Source organism: Thamnophis elegans, chromosome 1 (genome assembly GCF_009769535.1).
Source record: "Thamnophis elegans isolate rThaEle1 chromosome 1, rThaEle1.pri, whole genome shotgun sequence".
Lineage (NCBI taxonomy): Eukaryota > Metazoa > Chordata > Lepidosauria > Squamata > Colubridae > Thamnophis > Thamnophis elegans.
In genome coordinates this window covers 172971221-172989885 of record NC_045541.1, presented here as the reverse complement: position 1 = coordinate 172989885, position 18665 = coordinate 172971221, and the positions used below count along the sequence as shown (strand labels likewise).

The 18665-nt window shown below is 41.3% G+C and overlaps 1 protein-coding gene across 4 annotated transcripts in view; it reads right to left on the bottom strand.

Annotated features, from left to right (window-relative positions):
• Positions 1–9669: 9669 nt before the first annotated feature.
• Positions 9670–18665, bottom strand: part of SUGP2 (SURP and G-patch domain containing 2) — a 47600-nt gene continuing 38604 nt past the window's right edge. For all 4 annotated transcript variants that reach the window (XM_032216327.1, XM_032216239.1, XM_032216479.1 and 1 more), the window contains exons 10-11: positions 13088–13205; positions 9670–9695 (exon numbers count right to left, since the gene is read on the bottom strand). In XM_032216327.1, coding sequence (XP_032072218.1) covers positions 13088–13205 — 118 coding nt within the window. In that variant the 3' untranslated portion in view covers positions 9670–9695. The remainder of the gene's footprint in view (positions 9696–13087; positions 13206–18665) is intronic.

Genomic DNA, 18665 nt, shown 5'->3' with positions numbered 1-18665 from the left:
GTCTGGAAATGAGACTGCGCATGCACGTACAAAAAAAATGGAATGGAAGGGGAAATTTCCATGGCTGTGTTTAATCATCACCCGAGGATGTGTTTGCGACCAGAGTTGAATATTTTGTGGATTTTTTGGTCGGCACCTGATTTGGTCGTAATCAGAAGCTTTTGTGACCCAAGGTTCCACTGTATGGACTTCCTTCCACAGGCACTTTTAAATGGAAAACTGGCTTATAAATGTACAAAAAGAAAATTGATACCACATACTTTAATTACTGGTATTTTATTGGCTAAACCTCAAAGTTTTGCATAAAAATATAATCTTGAAAGAAGTTCAGCCTTCCTCTTGAGGAAAGTTGGATAAGTCTTTTTATAAAGTTTCAGGAGCTCTTGATATATGCATTATATTATAGTTGGCTCAAAAATCAGTCTAGCCCAGATTTTGATAGGGATAAACCAGATATTTTTGAAAATTCACAAACTATACATTAATGCAAGATAACTATTCAATTTTTATTTATCGTAAAGAGGCTGCCCTATATGGTTATATTTGGACAAAGCAATTCCATTGAATTTCAATAGCTAATACATAGGAGATGAGAGCCATATTTAATAAGAAATTGTCCTGTTGGACACATATTTCTGTACAGTTTTTAATAATAGATTCAACAAGATGCTTACACTGGTATTTCATTGTTTTTCTTGGTATGATGTTTAGAAGATTGCTTGCATCCTGCTGAATTATTCCACAAAGCATTAGTAGACAAAAAGCAGCTGTAGCGCCCATGGATTTCAACTAGATTGTTGCATTCTATGCACTGAGTTCATGGAATTTCACAGTCCAAAACAGAAACAAACACAGGAACAGTCACTAGTTTGCTCTACAATATTAATTTAAATGTTAAAGTTTTATCTGCTGATCAACTCCTTTATTGGGAGGGAGGGAGGGAGGGAGGGAGGAATCTACTATTTCTAAATTCTAGTTCCCAATTCCAACTCATTATCTTTCAGGATTTTACTTTCTCCACCTGAAAATGAATAAATACCCATTTTCTACAGTAAACCACTCCAAATTCTCTGCCAGTAAACTCTTCCTCCTTCTACTGGTATCTCCAGGCAATTCTACTCTCCTCTCAATTTTTCATATCAGAAAATAAACTTCAAATTGGAGGCACTGTGATACCATAAATATTTTCCTCCACTCTGGGCACTTCGCAGATATATGGTATAGGACTACCACTAAAATCATCCTCAGCCAGTATTCAATTACTAACATATATATATATAGCTTTCAATTTTTTAACTTTTATATTTATCTTTTTAGTGTCTGTAAACCCACCCACCCACCACCCACCTTATAAGTGAGAGAAGCAGCATATAAATTCAATTTAAACATTCCTGTGATATCATGTTCTTAGAGGGATAGTAACACTCCCTGAATTGGCACTTGTATTCTTATTTTCTCTTCTTCCTCCACCCTTCCTCTCACTGAATGTCTATGGAGATTCTCACTCCTCCAGGTCATGGTTGTCCCAAAGATGCTTTTTTAAGAGGCCACTGGACGTTCTGTTTTTTGTTTTGTTTTTAAGAAGTTTGGCTTCTCATCCAAGAAGCTTCTTCAGCTCTGACTGGATCCTTCCATTCCCCACCATCCAGTCGCCTCTTGAAAAAACACCTTTGGGATTTCCTCTCACCCTTTTCTCTATACTGACCTTAAGTCCTCTCAGACTTCACCCTCCACCTAACTCTCTTCTTTTCCCCTTGTAAGGTCCCCCCACCAGTGATTCCTAAATTCACAGACATTTTACCTACCAAGACTGTATTACTATTATTCTTCTCTTCCTTCCTAGTTATGACTATAAATAACCATGTTGCTTGTATCCTTAAAATTTATATTGTTTTGTTTCCTAGTATAATTTGATTGCTTATTAGTAACCTATGACTATCACTAAGTGTTGTATCTTATGATTCTTGATGAATGTATTCTATTTTATTTTTCTTTATGTTCAGAGAGCATATACACCAAAGAGATATTCCTTGTGTGTCCAATCACACTTGGCCAATTCTATTCTATATCCTATCCTATCCTCTCAGACTTCACCCTCTACCTAACTCTTCTTTTCCCCTGCTAAGGTTCCCCACCAGCCATTCCTTAATTCACCCACCCTCCTATTCCACTTTCCCCGTTTTTCTCCTCTCAGCTTCCTTCCCAAATAGTCTTTTATGACAGGCTTCTCAGGTCAAAAAGCAGCCACGCCTCACAACGTGGATCCCGCCATAATGAACCAAGTCAACGCTCCCTCATACCCTCTAAATGCTTAATGAAATGGGGGACGATTTTTTTGTTATCCCGCCGTTATTACTTTTTAAGTAACCCAAGACGGCAAACGTTCCTCATACTCCTTTCTCCTATTTCCCTCACTGTGGGGCTAGTTGGGCTGACAAGAGAGCGACTGGGCGAAAGTCACCCACCAAGTTTTCATGCTTTTAAGACATCTCCTCTTCATATCCATATGCATCTCAGAGGACACGCACACACAGGCACTTATGTCTTCCCTCTGTCAGAAGCCAATCTCTCAGCCTTCCTCTCCCCGGTTACAGCACCCCAGAGAACCCGCGCATTTATTTCGCCCCGTCAGGCGCTAACTTTCCCTCAGCTTTCTTCCGCCCGCTCGCTCGCGCAGCCCCCCCACCTCGAAAGAGACCGTTGAGTTTAAATACCTCCGCACGCCCCTCCCCTTTATCTTAGCCACGCCCAGCCAGCGTCCTGTCGGCGCAGGGGAGAAAGGGGGGGTCTCCCGAAGAACACGTGACCTTCATTCTCTGGGCAATCGAGCCTTTGGCTTTATTTTCTTCACGAAGTGGGAATGAGAGTTTTGTTCACACAGTCACAGAGCTGGAAGGGACCTTGGAGGTCTTCTAGTCCAGTGGTTCCCAAACTTGGCAACTTTAAGACTTGTGGACTTCAACTCCCAGAATTCTCCAGCCAGAGTTGAAGTCCACAAGTCTTAAAGTTGCCAAGTTTGGGAACCACTGCATTACATCTCTGGGCTACGGACAGGATGTTCACCTGTTGGAAAAGGTGAAAGAGGAAGGCGGAGAATTTGGCCAGCTCTGTCCTCCTTTGGCCAGGTTCACTTCTCTCACACCTAATTTGAATTCTGGGAGTTGAAGTCCACAAGTCTTAAAGTTGCCAAGTTTGGGAACCACTGTTCTAGTCCAACCTCCTGCTCAAACAGGAGACTTTCTACTATTTCAAACAAGCGGCTGTCCAATCCTCTCTCTGTTGCTGTTTAATGACCGCCAGGAGTTTTGAAACCCAGGTCAGGTCAGGTGGCCCTAACCCATAAAATAATCTAGTTGGCGACTACGAGGAAGTAATAAGTAATTATTTTTTAAAATAATAATCATAATAATAATAATAACTGGGTTATTTTATTTGAGTGTCCCATTGATGGAGGCTTTTAAAAAGAGGCTGGACGGCCACCTGTCCGAATAGAATAGAATTCTTTATTAGCCAAGTGTGATTGGGCACACAAGGAATTTGTCTTTGGTGCATATGCTCTCAGTGTACATAAAGAAAAAATAAAATAGAATATATGCATTAAGAATCATAAGATACAACACTTAGTGATAGTCATAGGTTACTAATAAGCGATCAAATTATACTGGGAAACAAAACAATATAAATTTTAAAGATACAAGCAGCATGGTTATAACTAGGAAGGATGAGAAGAATAGTAGTAATACAGCCTTAGTACGTAATGACAAATTATTTATTAAGCAGAGTGATGGCATTCGGGGAAAAACTGTCCTTGTGTCTAGTTGTTCTGGTGTGCAGTGGTGTGGTGTGTGTGTAGTGCAGTGAAATGGTAGAGAGTCTCCTGCTTGAGCAGGGAGTTGGACTTGAAGACCTCCAAGGTCCCATCTGTGATTTTGTTCACATTCAATAATTGTCAACAGTTCAAAGGCATCCTGCGAGAGATGCTGCAACCAAATGGAAGAAAACCCCTACTGTCCTTTGGGTTCAGTTGTTTTGAAATGTAAAATGCAGGTAGTAAAGAATGTGTAGGAATCAATTTATTATTATTTTAAAAAAGAATCATGATTATTTTGGCATAACTCTTGAAATTATATTGTAGAGTACCCAAATGTATTTTCCAGTGCTTCTGAATTAATGGGTAAGATCTGTAAACGCTTGCCTGAAATTTTCCTCTTTTCATTGTTCAGAATGGCATAAATACTGCAGGGTCTTTATTGTTTATATAAATTATATCAAAAAGGGAAAAATTATGGAGGGGAAAGAATTCCCTGAGCAAATATTTAAGGAATGTAGGGTTGATAATATTTGCAAAAGGAAATGATGGTGACAATAAGTAAATACACAACTGCAAGTTTGGCATTGCCTCTCTTCAGTTATTTTGGAAAAAGAAACCCTTTGCTGAAACAGGCTAAAACTAGATTAAATATCATAGTGTCTTTAGCTTCTAGGTCTTATGTAAAAGACAGTTGTACCATGGGAAGTACTTTGTTGTTGTGGGCTTCTCTCCAGCAATGTTGCTTCTCAGAGACCAGGTGGCACATAATCTGTCTGTCTGTCTGTGTGTAACAGTATTAACTCTGGAACGCCTCGAGGAATTTCAACCCAACCTGGTACACAGGTGACTTACTCTCTGGAAAAAAAAATACTGTGGGAGTAGACACCTCTAATAACCCTTGGGGGGGGGGGTGTTATGTTAAGATACACTCTGTTGTGCCTTAAAATGGCTTCTACTGTACTGCTGTAAAATGGCTTTACAGTGGTGGAGTTGCCATGGTAATGGCTTCACAGTACTCCAGAAGGGGTACTAATAAGGGGGAAAATCCAACATTAGAAATTATGTGTGGTCTGGACATTTTTCCCCCTAAATACCCACCAACACCAGGTTATCAGCTAGTCACTAATATATTTTGAGACCTTGGGGCAAATATGCTATTAATGGGGAAAAGCCTTTGGTATTTGTATATTCTTCAATTTTGAACTGAGGTAAAACAATGTTCTGTAAAGTTCCTTGATGAAGGATATCCAGTTCTCTTGCTTCCCCAAGGTTGAACAAAAGGCCTGTGGGATGATTGAACTATTAAGCTCAAGGAATATTAAAAACATGTGTGGTTGTCAGGTTGAGAGCCTTTCCTCGACACACTTTGGGTTCACTCAGTTCAGTGGTGGGTTGCAGACGGTATGCCCCAGTACTGGCGTACCGGAGCCTGCCTGGAGCACTGGATACTGTTCCGTTATGGTGCTCTGGAGGGCCCACCTGCCCGCCCGAACTCCTTACCGGTCTTTTAAGTCTTCAGTGCTTCTGCCCATGTGGCGCTAAGACACATGCACACGTGCGCGTGCTGCATGTGTCCATGTGGACGCTGCCGGGTTCGTTCCAACCGTACCGGGTGGAACGGAATTCGGAACCCACCACTGACTCAGTTGCACCCACAAATGTACTGGTTGGCCCACAAACTTTGGCAACAAGATTGTCATAATTTAGATATTTCAAAATAGAATCAGTGAAATCACAGCAATGATAGACTAGTTGAACAGTATCTCATCTCTGAATTTCATTTGTTGGGGAACATGAATGGGATGCTGTGCTTATTTGTCCGACTTATATCTTAGCTTTATTTCGATTAACACAAAATCCGGCATATACAGTAGTGCTTCTTGTATTTTCCCTACAACCACTGCCCTGTGAGATGAGTTGGGCTAGAAGAGTGATGGTTCTCAGGGAAAGTATAGAACTAAATGGACCTTTATTATATAGCAATAGCACTTAAGACTTATATACTACTCCATAAGAGCTTTACAGCACTCTATAGACAGCTTACAATGTTATCATATCGCCCCCAACATCTGGAATTTCATTTTATTGACCTTGGAAGGATGTAAGGTTGAATTAACCTCAAGCCCATCGTGATCAAACTCCAGGCTGTGGGCAGAGTTAGCTTGCAATACTGCATTCTAACCACTGCACCACGAGAGCTCATTACATTTCAACTGCGTTTGGAGGAATTCAGATTCATGTCTCGTTGGACTGCATAGATTGGGCTTTTTGAGGTGAACAACCAAGGCCAGAGTGATGGTTCATCCACATATAATACCTTCTTCTGAGTGTATACAAGTCAAGCAATTATTGATTTTCAACTGTCTGGATATTTGGGAAAGCATCAGCTCTTTGGATTTGAAATGTTTGTTACTTGTCTTTGGTCAAAATATGGTAATATTTATGAGTCCATCTTGCTCCTATTGATTGAACCCACACAGGTATCTGCCCCTTACGCAAAAGAACCCATTGACAGGAAACATTCATTTATTCATTCACTCATTCCCCGCTTTTATTATTTTTACAAATAACTCCAGGCTGTGAACATATCCAATACTTCTTCCTCTTCTTCCCCCCCCACCCAAACATGTTCCGAGTTTCCATAGCAGAAGTAACTGAAAGATGTAGAAAGTGAAATCAGTTTTGCAAAATTGTCCACTGACCTGGAAGCGGTTCTGAGGCAGATGAGGAAGATATGCAGGGTGGTCCTTAGAACCCACAATTCTAAGACTCACTGTTGTATGTGATAAGCAAGTTCCAGTATTAATCCAGGCAACTCTTAAGGTCCAATATATATATATTAGCCTAGCTGATAAAGTAGGAGAGCCTGTGGCTTAGTGGCTAACATAACTGCCTAATATGTAATACAACACAGGTTCAAATCCCAGTAAGGGTATGGCTAGCTGATGAGAGCTAAATAGCTTGAAATAGATCTATACTAGTCTCCCTTTATTTATTTACCAGCACAAATGCAACACACACACACACACACACACACACCCCTCTCTCTTGGAAAGGTAATTTTGTTCAGAAGATCAAGAAACTAAAGTCAATAATTAAGGGATTTGTTCCACTTTAAAAAATCAGAAAAAGGCAGTTGGGTAAAAGAAGGTGGCAATTTCTGTCTTATTTCCTTGATTGGAAGCGCGTTGGTTCTAAAACATTGTGTATCTGTACCTCTAGCAACATGCTGCAGTCAGTTCTCATGTATATCAGATGGCACATATAATGCAGTAGAAGTGCTGGATATTCTGAATTTAAAACACACAAGTGAACACTCTGTTCCAAGGTGACTCCGATTAAGCACATAAATCTTACCTTGTCTCAGCAGGCCTTTCTTAATCTAGGAGAGCAGTATTTCACAGAAAGGCCCAAAACAAGAACATAAAGGCAGTGGTCAGGATAGGAATGTATAACATTTCCATGCTTCTGCTATACGTGCTTGTTTTTACTCTTACAACCCTATTAATCTATACAGGGCGGGGCATAACCTTTTCCTAGGGGGTCACAGCAACACTTGTAATAACAACACAAATAATTCATACACCATTCGAAAGCCCATCAAAAACTGAGTTTATTGACACGATTTAATAGTCAGTATGACCACCATTAGCCCTTCGAACAGCATTCAAACGAGGTGGATAAGAACACAACAAATCTTCAAACAGTTCCGTTCGATTTTCCAGATTTTTCAACACAGTTTCCAAATTCATTCTCAAAGTTTCAACCGAATATCGATTTTGACCTTGCTCCTGAATCATCAGAGCTTCCACTTCATCCTTAATTATGGCCCCAATGTTCTCTGCCGGATTGAGATCTGGCGAATTGAGATCTGGCTCCAGCATCGCGAGCCTCTCGAAAGGCAATGCATTTTATTCTGTCAATGATCCTTTGTTCTTCCGAATCGAATTTTCCAGCCATTCTTAAAGCAAATTTAACATTTAATAGCTCATTCAATTCAGTTTTTTATGGGCTTTAAAATGAGGTGTCGCGGAAGTTGTAAACTGCTGTCGATCTTGCTGTGACCCCCTAGGAAAAGGTTATGCCCCACCCTGTATATAGAATAACAGAGTTGGAAGGGATCTTGGAGGTCTTCTAGTCCAACCCCCTGCTTACGCAGGAAACCCTACACCACTTCAGACAAATGGTTATCCAACATCTTCTTAAAAACTTCCAGTGTTGGGGCATTCACAACTTCTGGAGGCAAGTGGTTCCATTGGTTAATTTTTGTAACTGTCAGGAAATTTCTCCTTAGTTCTAAGTTGCTTCTCTCCTTGATTAGTTTCCACCCATTGCTTCTTGTCCTGCCCTCAGGTCCTTTGGAGAATAGATTGACTCCCTCTTCTTTGTGGCAGCCCCTGAGATATTGGAAGACTGCTATCATGTCTCCCCTGGTCCTTCTTTTCATTAAACTAGACATGCCCAGTTCCTGCAACAGTTCTTCATATGTTTCAGCCTCCAGTCCCCTAATCATCTTTGTTGCTCTTCTCTGCACTCTTTCTAGAGTCTCAACATTTTTTTTTATATCGTGGCCACCAAAACTGGATGCAGTATTCCAAGTGTGGCCTTATTAAGGCCTTATAAAGTAGTATTAACATTTCACATGATCTTGATTCTATCCCTGTTTATGCAGCCGAGGATTGTGTTGGCTTTTTTGGCAGCCACTGGGTCACATTTAAATGGTTGTCCACTAAGACTCGAAGATCCCTCTCACAGTTAATACTAGTGAGCGAAGTACCACATATACTTTACCTGTGCATATATGGTCATCATGTTGCAAGAGAAACAAACCAAGCTCCAAGTTCAGATGATCCCCTAAGTCAGCTTGAGCCACTTAACATGCTAGTTGTATGAGAGATGAATATGCTTAACCACGGTTAGGATTAACCCAGTTGACACCGAGTCACAAATTAACCACCCAGATAACGTAGCGCGTTACTGAGTTTAAGGACCGAGCTGTTCAGGTTATTCACTGCACCCCCAGCCCACTAGACACAATTAGAGCGGCCTCTGGCAGCAGCAGTGATATACGGGTGTACCATGTATGTTTACAAATCTAGTCCTCCAGTGTCATTAATTACTGCACTTAATCATCTGCCTCCTATGCATGGCATTTCTAAGATTGGTTGTGCAAACCGGTTCTCTGAGAAACTTTATGAACTAATCCATCAAAGTAATAAATGTGAGTTTTTTTGAGGAAAGCCACACAAGTGTGAACTACTCAATCTATTTGTTTAGCTACTGTCAATATTAATAGAGCACGTGCTAAGTCTGAAATAGATATCCAGAAAGAAAGAAAAACTGCAGGATTATATTCCTTCTCTGGTAGAAGGATCTGAGGCATGCTCTTCAAAGACATCCTTAGTACCACACAAGGTCAGATTGGCTTCGTCTAAGAAAACCCAACGGATTCATTTCTTTGCTGCTCTGTCTTCTTAAACAGTAAATGCAACCCACTTTCCACCCCAAACATACTTTCCCTTCATAAGAAAAGCACTTATTTGCAGTAGGTGTCCCACATTTGTAGAATAAATCAAGAGGCAATCAAGCTGGTTTTTTCTACTGTATTTATTTTTTATTGTAGACCTTGATAAAAAGATTACATGCCATTAAGATAGTTTGAAAAGAAATGTTAAGATCAATCGTTGGCTAACAATTTGCTATTCATTACTGGTCAATACTGATAAGTTTCACAAGAAGAAAGGGAAAAAAAAATATCTGACTGAGGACTTCAAAAACGCAACATTCCAAACCAAAATTGACACAGAAGAGAGATACACCCTAGTGACGGGAGTGAAAAAGGTTCTTGGATGCTTCTGATCTTCGTATCAGAGAGCCTGGAAAACTAGAATAATAGAAAAGGTAGTGAACTGACACAGATCGAAACTGGATTTTTTTTTTAAACCGTTTTTATTTTTTGCAAATGCATTCAAGTGTTTTGCTGGCGGATGTTGCCTGCTAAAAAGCAGGTTTGAAAACAAAACAAACAAACAAAAAAACAACAACCACGAAGCTTTGCAAGAAACCCAAATATCCAACATAGGATCGATTGAAAAGCAACACTTTAAAAGCACCAGTGTTGCTGTTGCATCATTTTGGTCCCATATCAAATCTTCATACCAAGGAAGACTGATTAGAAGTGCAATAATCTGGGAGGGTTGGAGGTAAATGCTATCCTCCTTGTTGTCACCCCAAGTAAGAGAGTTCATATTTTAAGATGTTCAAGCGTTCATTATATACTCAGGCAGCTCTGAAGCGAGCTGAAATCAGCAGGGTCAACCTCCATCAAAACTGAGTTCAAAGAAACCATCACTTCCTCTGTCTGGAGATTTATAAAGCCTTCAGTTGATGCCTCCACCCCCCCACCCCCCAAGAAATGACAGCTCAGTTTTGGCCCACAAAGGGCACAGAAAAACTGGATTGAGAAAGTGCCCTCCCCCCCGAGTGTAAATTCATCTCAATGGTGTCAAATTCTGAAGTTGAGAGAGAAAATGCTTCTAAGCAACTTGGAAGAATAGGAAAGTTGACCATTAAACAAAACATTGATGGTTTAACCCAATAGAAGTTGCACATCTATAGAGTATTTCAAGCTTCCAGATCAAACTGGTTGTTTTGATAGCAGGCAAACATAGGCAATGATCTGCTAGGTACAGGGAAGAAAAACCAACAGCCCTAAAAATAAAGAGCTAGAACAGAAAAAAGATATCAGGATGGTGTCTAGGCTTCAAGGCAGTGTCCATTTGCTAGGATTGGATCCCAAATGCCTGAAGGATGGGAATTACTTAGAATTCTTCAAGAATTCAAATGTACTTGCAAATCTTTTGATTCAAGCAATGAAGCATCTGGTTTGTATCAATGGCTTCTGAACATCTTAGAAAGTGATGGAACAGGTCATTAGTTGCTGGCTAGCATGATCTTCAAAGCTTTTATTCTGCGCCATGATTTTATTTGGCATTTCCTGGAGCTCTAAAGTTTGTCTCAAGAAACAGCTAGGAGAATACCAAACAAGGTGCTGCAATATATGCTATCACAAGTTTTTTTTTTTTTTAATGAAAACAAGTGTGGGGAATCATGCATATTTCAAACCCCACCCCAAAATGGAATGTGGTGGGAAAAGAAACTCCATGGCTGTGAGAATTGAAATACGAGGGAAAAAAAAGGTAATACCAACAAGATGAAGACATCTTCTGGAGACAATCATAGAAAAACTGAAAGACTGGACAAATTTGATGGCAAACATGCTACCTGGAACTTCAGATAATATGAATTAAGAGGTATGATTAATCTGCAAGAATTCTAAATTCAAATAAGGATGCTGTGGATAATCAGTTTTTAAGTTGGATTTTACACATAAAGAGTCTTTACGGTACAAGATGTTATTTGATTAACGTAAGTCTTTGTCATATTTATGGCTGCTTTGGTAGACTTAAGGAAAAAAGAGATGTTATCTTGAGGAGGTACAATTGCACCTTCAACAAACTGTAATCATATTTATTTAACAGGATATAAAATAGGCATGCAAATTCCAAACAGCTTTATCTCCTACAAAGAAAGCTTCCTGAGAATATCCAGGCACCATCATGGAAATTAAAAAAAGACAATCTAAGCATGTGAACAAAAGACATTCAGGCTGGCTTAAATACTGCACATATTTGGGGAGGAGGCCTGAGAGACATTGTTGGTAAAAGTTCCCAAAACAAGTTCACGAAATTTATGCTAAGATAAATGGTTTGGTCTGCTGCAGAATTTTTCATTAGCAACTTCCCGGACCCCAGAATTGATGAAAATAGGCAGAATTTGCCAAATGTAATATATACTCCCAGAGGCGATGCATGCCAGGAGTTCATATTAAAAATGGTAAAATTGTCATGCTGATCTTAAAGAAAAAAAATTGAGGAATTTCACCTATTCAGACCAGGTTTAATCCAGTCTACCTTGTTCAAAATACATATTGTGGGCTTCTCCTATTACCGTATTTTTCGGAGTATAAGATGCACCAAGATTTTGAAGAGGCTATTTTTTGCAAAGGTTTTTGCACTCTGCAGACCTCCCCAAAACAGCCCATTTTTTGCAAAAACAGGCCTTTTTTGTCAAAAAAGGGCATGCATAGCCTTTAGGCAGCTTGTAGAGTGCTGCTGGGGACTGGAGGGGGGGGGAGGGCAAACATGAGCAAAAAAATGGCCCATTTTTCGCTCATTTTTGCCTTCCCCAGTCCCCAGGAGCACTCTGGAAGCCTCCTAAAGGCTATGCCCAGCCATTTTTGCAAAGGGGGCGGGGTTTTGGGAGACCAAAGATGGGGTATTCAGTATATAAGACACCCCCAGATTTTCACCCTCTTTTTTGAGGGAAAAAGGTGCATCTTATACTCCGAAAAATATGGTAGGTCCCAACAAGAAGTATTGGCCAAAACTCCTGACCATAACTTACCCCACATGGACATTAGCTAGGTTGATTGAGGTTGCTAGGAATTACAGCTTCAAACATTGGAAGGGGATTTGACTGTGGAGATTGTTATAAATGGCTGCTAAGGCATAGATGACTTTTGATTAAAAGGAGGACTGCTCCTGTTTCTGAAGACCAGGTATCTTCTCTTAGGATACTAAAGGTGAAGATACAGGTTCCTCTCGCACATATGTGCTTGTTGTTCCCGACTCTAGGGGGCGCTGCTCATCTCTGTTTCAAAGCTGAAGAGCCAGCACTGTCGAAAGATGTCTCCGTGGTCATGTGACCGACATGACTAAACACCGAAGGCGCACGGAATGCTGTTACCTTCCCATGGAATGCTGTTACCTTCCCACCAAAGGTGGTTCCTATTTGCATTTTTACATGCTTTCGAACTACTAGGTTGGCAGAAGCTGGGGCAAGTAACGGGATCTCACTCCATTACACGGCACTAGGGATTCGAACCGCCGAACTTTCTGATCGACAAGCTCAGCATCTTAGCCACTGAGCCACCGCGCCCCTCTTAGGATACTGGAGATGTTTAATTTGACAGCTTTTTTGCATGCTGGGAGGGAACCGGGAAAGATCCAAAATTGAAATCAATTTCTGGCAAGACCGAACAGCAATAAAGGCATCCTAGCTATCAGAATATAATATCAGTAATGCCACTCTGGATTTTCAATAAAGAACCAACAATGTGAACAATAGAGAATCTCTGTAGATTCTTTTTTTTTTTTCTTTTTACTCTTGCAACAATTTAAAATGAAAACGACTGGCTCCATTTTGCACACCTACCTATTTATTGGCTCTTTTCATATAGTACATCTGGATCATTCTCTGACGGAACGTAGCAAAGGTATCCTCTTTGTTCTTCCCTGCAACACCCAAGCCCTCCCCTGCCGAGGTAGAGCCCCTATAGGAGGAAAAAAAAAAAAAATTAAAGTAAATATGGAGATATCTCCATTTCTTACTGTCAGCTCCAATGACAATGTGCAGGATGAACTGGAGGTGGGGAGGGGGGGGGGAAGGAATTTAGTTGCAAAGCTTTCAAAAAGCTTGAGAGACCGCCTACTGCCGATCACCTCCATACGACCCATTAGATCTCATCGTTTAGGCCTCCTCCGAGTTCCATCTGCTGGCCAATGCCGACTGGCCACCACGCGGAGGAGAGCCTTCTCGGTGGTAGCCCCGACCCAATGGAACGATCTCCCCGTGGAGCTTCGTACCCTCACCACCCTCCAGACCTTCCGCACAGCCCTTAGAATCTGGCTATCCCGTCAGGCCTGGGGCTAAAGATTGTAACCCGCCTGAATGGTATGAATGTTGCGTTTTAATCATGTACTGTCTTATATGTAAAAGTCTGTCCCCCCCCCCTTCCTTTTGATTGTGAGCCGCCCTGAGTCCCCCCAGGGAAAAGGGCGGCATACAAATAAATAAACTAAACTAAACTAAACTAAACTAAAAAGATAATCAAATTTGACGACGTTGATCTGTGAGTTATTGGGTGCCTTAAATCAGCTGCGGTGTAAATTTCAGAGGCTTGCAAAAAGTACCTGATCGCCTTCCCAAAGGAACTAAACTTGCTATGGTTATTCAGAAGACCTGTTGGGGGGGCATGAACTTTCACTAGTTAAGCAGTATCCCAGATTGCTAATGTGGAATACTTTGGTTCTCAGAAAAATAATCTCCTGTCCTGCTCTTTCACCCAAGGAGCGGAGTGACGTGAATTAAGATTCTTAAGGAAGGTTTAGCAAAAAGAAGCTAGAGAATCCTCCAGTAAACTTCATGATCAAACAGGGATTAGAAGCTCTTCCTGAGGTCTAAACCAACCGCGTATCTGCTACCAAGCAAACAGAAGAGATCCGTTCTTACAAAAATAGGAGGAGATGCCACGAAAGCCGGGAAAAGTAATGGCTTTCCCAGCTTGTTTCTATGGGTGTCACTCAGTGGAATCAAAGGTCTTCTACCATTGAAAATAAAATAACTCAAAAGATGTAGTCATCTCTAACAATGATTAGCAGTATGCTCTCTTCATTTGCCTTTTATTCTTCCGGCTTCTCCAAAAAGAGCAGCAAATGCTCTGTTATTTCTCTGGTGCAAAGTGATTTGCTGAATGCCTGTTTTTATGAAGCAGTATGAACCTCAGAAATATCCACAGCCTCAGATATGCAGATGATACCACTCTCATGACAGAAAGTGAAGAGGAACTAAAGAGCTTCTTGATGCGGGTGAAGGACGAGAGTGCAAAAGTTGGCTTGAAACTCAACATAAAGAAAACTAAGATCGTAGCATCCAGCTCTCTCAATTTCTGGCAAATAGTTGGGGAAGAAATGGGGGTAGTGATAGATTTTATTTTCCTGGGCTCCAAGATCACCGCAGATGAGGACTGCAGCCAAGAAATTAGAAGATGCTTGCTCCTGGGGAGGAAAGCTATAACAAATCTAGACAGCATACTAAAAACCCTGCCAACAAAAGTGCGTATAGTCAAGGCTATGATTTTCCCAGTTGCAATGTATGGCTGTGAAGGTTGGACCATAAGAAAGGCTGAGTGCCAAAGAATGGAGGCCTTTGAACTATGGTGCTGGAGAAGACTCCTGCAAATCCCTAGGACTGCAAGGGGATCAAACTGGTCAGTCCTAGAGGAGATCAACCCTGCCTGCTCTTTAGAAGGCCAGATCCTGAAGAGGAAACTCAAATACTTTGGCCCCTAATGAGAAGGAAGGATTCACTGGATAAGAGCTTGATGCTGGGAAAGATTGAGGGCAAAAGAAGAAAGGGACGACAGAGAATGAGGTAGCTGGATGGAGTGACCGAAGCAGTCGGCATGAGCTTAAATGGACTCCAAAGGATGATGGAGGACAGGAAGGCCTGGAGAAATGTTATCCCTGAGGTCATGATGGGTTGAACACAACTTCGCAACTAACAAATGAGTAAAATCAATTTGGAATAGAAGCAGAGAGTGATGCCTTTTAAAAAAAACCTGCCCTGTATAAACTATAAAGAAGGAGAAGAGAAGACCAAAGTAAAATTGGTTGAGATATAAATGTTATATAAAAGGGTTTCCTGAATATCCTTGAGATTAACTTTTTTCTTAGAACAATATTTCCAAATGTGTAGTTCATGGTGAAAGAAACAGTGAACTTGTAAAAGATTCGAGTGTTTTATATCAATTATCCTGATATGGAAAAATCATTTGGCTCTGTCATCAAATATAAATCAACCATGTATCTAATAAGGCACCTTCCAACAGGGGGAGCCTATTATAATTGACAGGAAGTGGGCAGAAAGATGTAGGCGTTGTATTTTCATTAAGAATTCCCAGTGGCATCTTCTGCACCAAATGTAGAGACTTTAGCAATCCAGAGATATTGTTTAATTATACACTGCCCAGTTCCCTCTGTTCCAAAATATGATAAATATAGGTATTCCTCGACTTACAACAGTTCATTTAGTGACTGTTCGAAGTTACGACTGCACTGAAAAAAGTGACTTATGACCCTTTTTCACACTTAGGACCACTGCAGCATCCCCAAGGTCCTGTGATTTACATTCAGATATTTGACAATTGCTTCACATTTACGACGGTTGTGTGTCCTGGAGCCATGTGATCCCCTTTTGTGACCTTCTGACAAGCGGAGTCAATGGGGAAGCCAGATTCACTTCACCACCGTGCTACTAATTTAAGAACTGCAGTGATTCACTTAACAAATGTGGTGAGTGCTATAAAGCTCTGGGATTCTGACCTGTGTCTTACGCATGGTTGGCGGTTGTATAAAGGATCAGTTCACATGGAAGCTGCCTTGATATTTAAGGGACTCGCAGAGTAGGACGACGAAATAGAAAAGCTCAGGCACATGATCTGCCCTTCAGAACGATGGAACAATCATAGCCCACTTTTTGAGAAACAACTGTGTCAAATTTCATATGGGAAGAGGTAAGCACTGCACAAATCAAAGTGTTGTGGCCGCCATCGAGCTGGCAGCGGACTCGGGCGATGTGGAGGTTGGGGAGGAATGTGGGCCAGTCCTGGAGTCTGTGGAAGGCTCGGATGGATGCTCTGCGTGGGAAGCAGAGATAGAGCCAGGGCCATCCAACAGCTGGGGCCTATTACAGATGCACGTATACGCAGAGCTGTCAGGAGAGGAGAACAACTGAGGAACAGGGGCTGACTGGGGATGAAAGGCACACGTGGACACTGAATGGTCCCTCCCTGGCTGGGGAATAAATAGAAGCAAAAAGGAAGTCGTGATTGCAGGAGACAACAATTCGGAAGATTTGTTATCGTGGTTCCTGCCTCAGAGACGGCTTGCCAGGAATTAATGTACAGCTTTGAGACTGGAAGTTCTCAGCGTGGCAATTATCCAAGGAACCGATAAGGTCTGCTACTGCAATTAACCCTTGGAAGGATTATTGCCTGGACTTTTCTGTGTGTGAATGCCATGAATTCACAGTAGCTAAATAAAGAAGGGTTTTTTGGTTCTGCTAAGGGTGGATCAGAACACAAAGAGAGATTTCAGATGAACTAATTCTTATCATTATGAGCCTTCTGGTGAGATAGAAGGTCTGCTGCCTATAGACTGTTCTTCCACTCAGCTCTATCTCCATCCTTGATTCAGTCCAAGGAGATGGGAAATGAACACTTGGAAGCCCCTGATTGATTAGGGCCAAATTCATAACCACCGATAAAGAGAGCGCGAGAATAAGAAATGGCTCGATCTGCTTTGAATGGGAAAAAAAAAAGCCAGAGCAGCATAGGAAGATCTGGAATACTTCCAAACCATGTTGAGCAAAGCTGCTCGAAAAAGATGCACTGAAGTAGGTCAGCATCCTAAGGAACAAAAAACGTGCAGTTGATTCCTTGTGCCATCCTGAGACCACAGCTGCAATGCTGTCCATTTTTTCCTAGACCCCCCCCAATGACGAAGAACATGAAAACTGACGTCATTTAACTAGTGGCTGAGGATCTCTGCTCTAACTTACAATATCGAGATTAATAAAAAGTTTGCCAATATTTGGGTGGTGGTAATTAATGCGTTGTGGGATCAAATGTCCCAAAGGTGCTTTTTTCAAGAGGCAGCTGGGCTTTTGGGTTTTTCTTTGAAGATGTTTCGCGTTTCATTCAAGAAGCTTCTTCCATTCTAACGAATCCCTCCTTCCATTTTCTCCTTCCAAATCCTTCCGTTCCCCACCATCCAGTCAGAGCTTAAGAAGCTTCTTGGATGAGAAGCGAAACGTCTTCAAAGAAAAACAAAGAAAGTCCAGTTGCCTCCTGAAAAAGCACCTTTGGGACAACGGTGACCTGGGATGACTGAGTATCTCCTTAGACTTGGGATCAAATGGCAGCTCAGATGAAAGCAAAGGTATCCAGACTTAAAGCTATTGTGTTCTGTGCCTTGGGGATAATGGTAAATTGGAAAAGGTTCAGCCAGCAGCTATTACTCCTCCTGACTCTTATGTGCTGGAAGATTGCGAAGGTAGGAGACAAAAGGGAAATACAAATAAATGGGAAAATTTTGCCATGGAACAAAACAGCCCAGCTCCTCTGTCTAGTGCTCAATTATCGCATCATATCATACAACAGCAATACTTTCTTTTACAGAGATTATTCTAGAAGGCACTGAACCCTCTTCCGCTGTTAGCACAAAAAGAAAGACTGTAGGGAAGAGTCAGACATGGTTCAGAAAGTTTTGTCAGTGATCTTGGTGCTGAGGGATCTTGGGGTTACTGTAATCTGAAGGACAGAGTTTGTAAACAACTAGTTTCTGACAAAACGCACTGCCTCTTCTGTAGAATATGAGAAAACAGGGAAGGAGATGAATTAAATCTAGCAACGTTGTGCATTCAGAATAGATTACTGCAGTATGGGTGGCTGGGGAATTCTGGGAGTTGAAGTCAACAAGACTTAAAGTTGTTAAGATTGGAGATGCCCTACTCTACTGTACAGCTGCGGATGCCCTGTTGAACCTACTCAAGTACCACATACCATTACAGGTAGTCCTCAAATTACAACAATTCGTTTAGTGACCATTCAAGTATTTCACAGTTAAGACTGTTACTGCACCCCCAAAGACAGTGATCAACATTCAGACGCTGGGCAACTGACTCATATTTGTGACGGTTGCAGCATGATTCCTCTTTTGCAAACTTCTGACAAGGAAAGTCAGCGAGGAAGGCTGATTCATTTAACAACAGTGTTCCTAACTTAACAATTGCAGCGATTCACGTAAATGTGGCAAGAAGGGTTGTAAAATTCACTTAACAAATGTCTCGCTTAACAGCAGCAATTGTGGACCTCAATCGAGGACTACCTGTACATCCAGCCCAATAATGTCCTGACAGACTGACAGCAGTTTTTTGGATATCTTTTCAACCA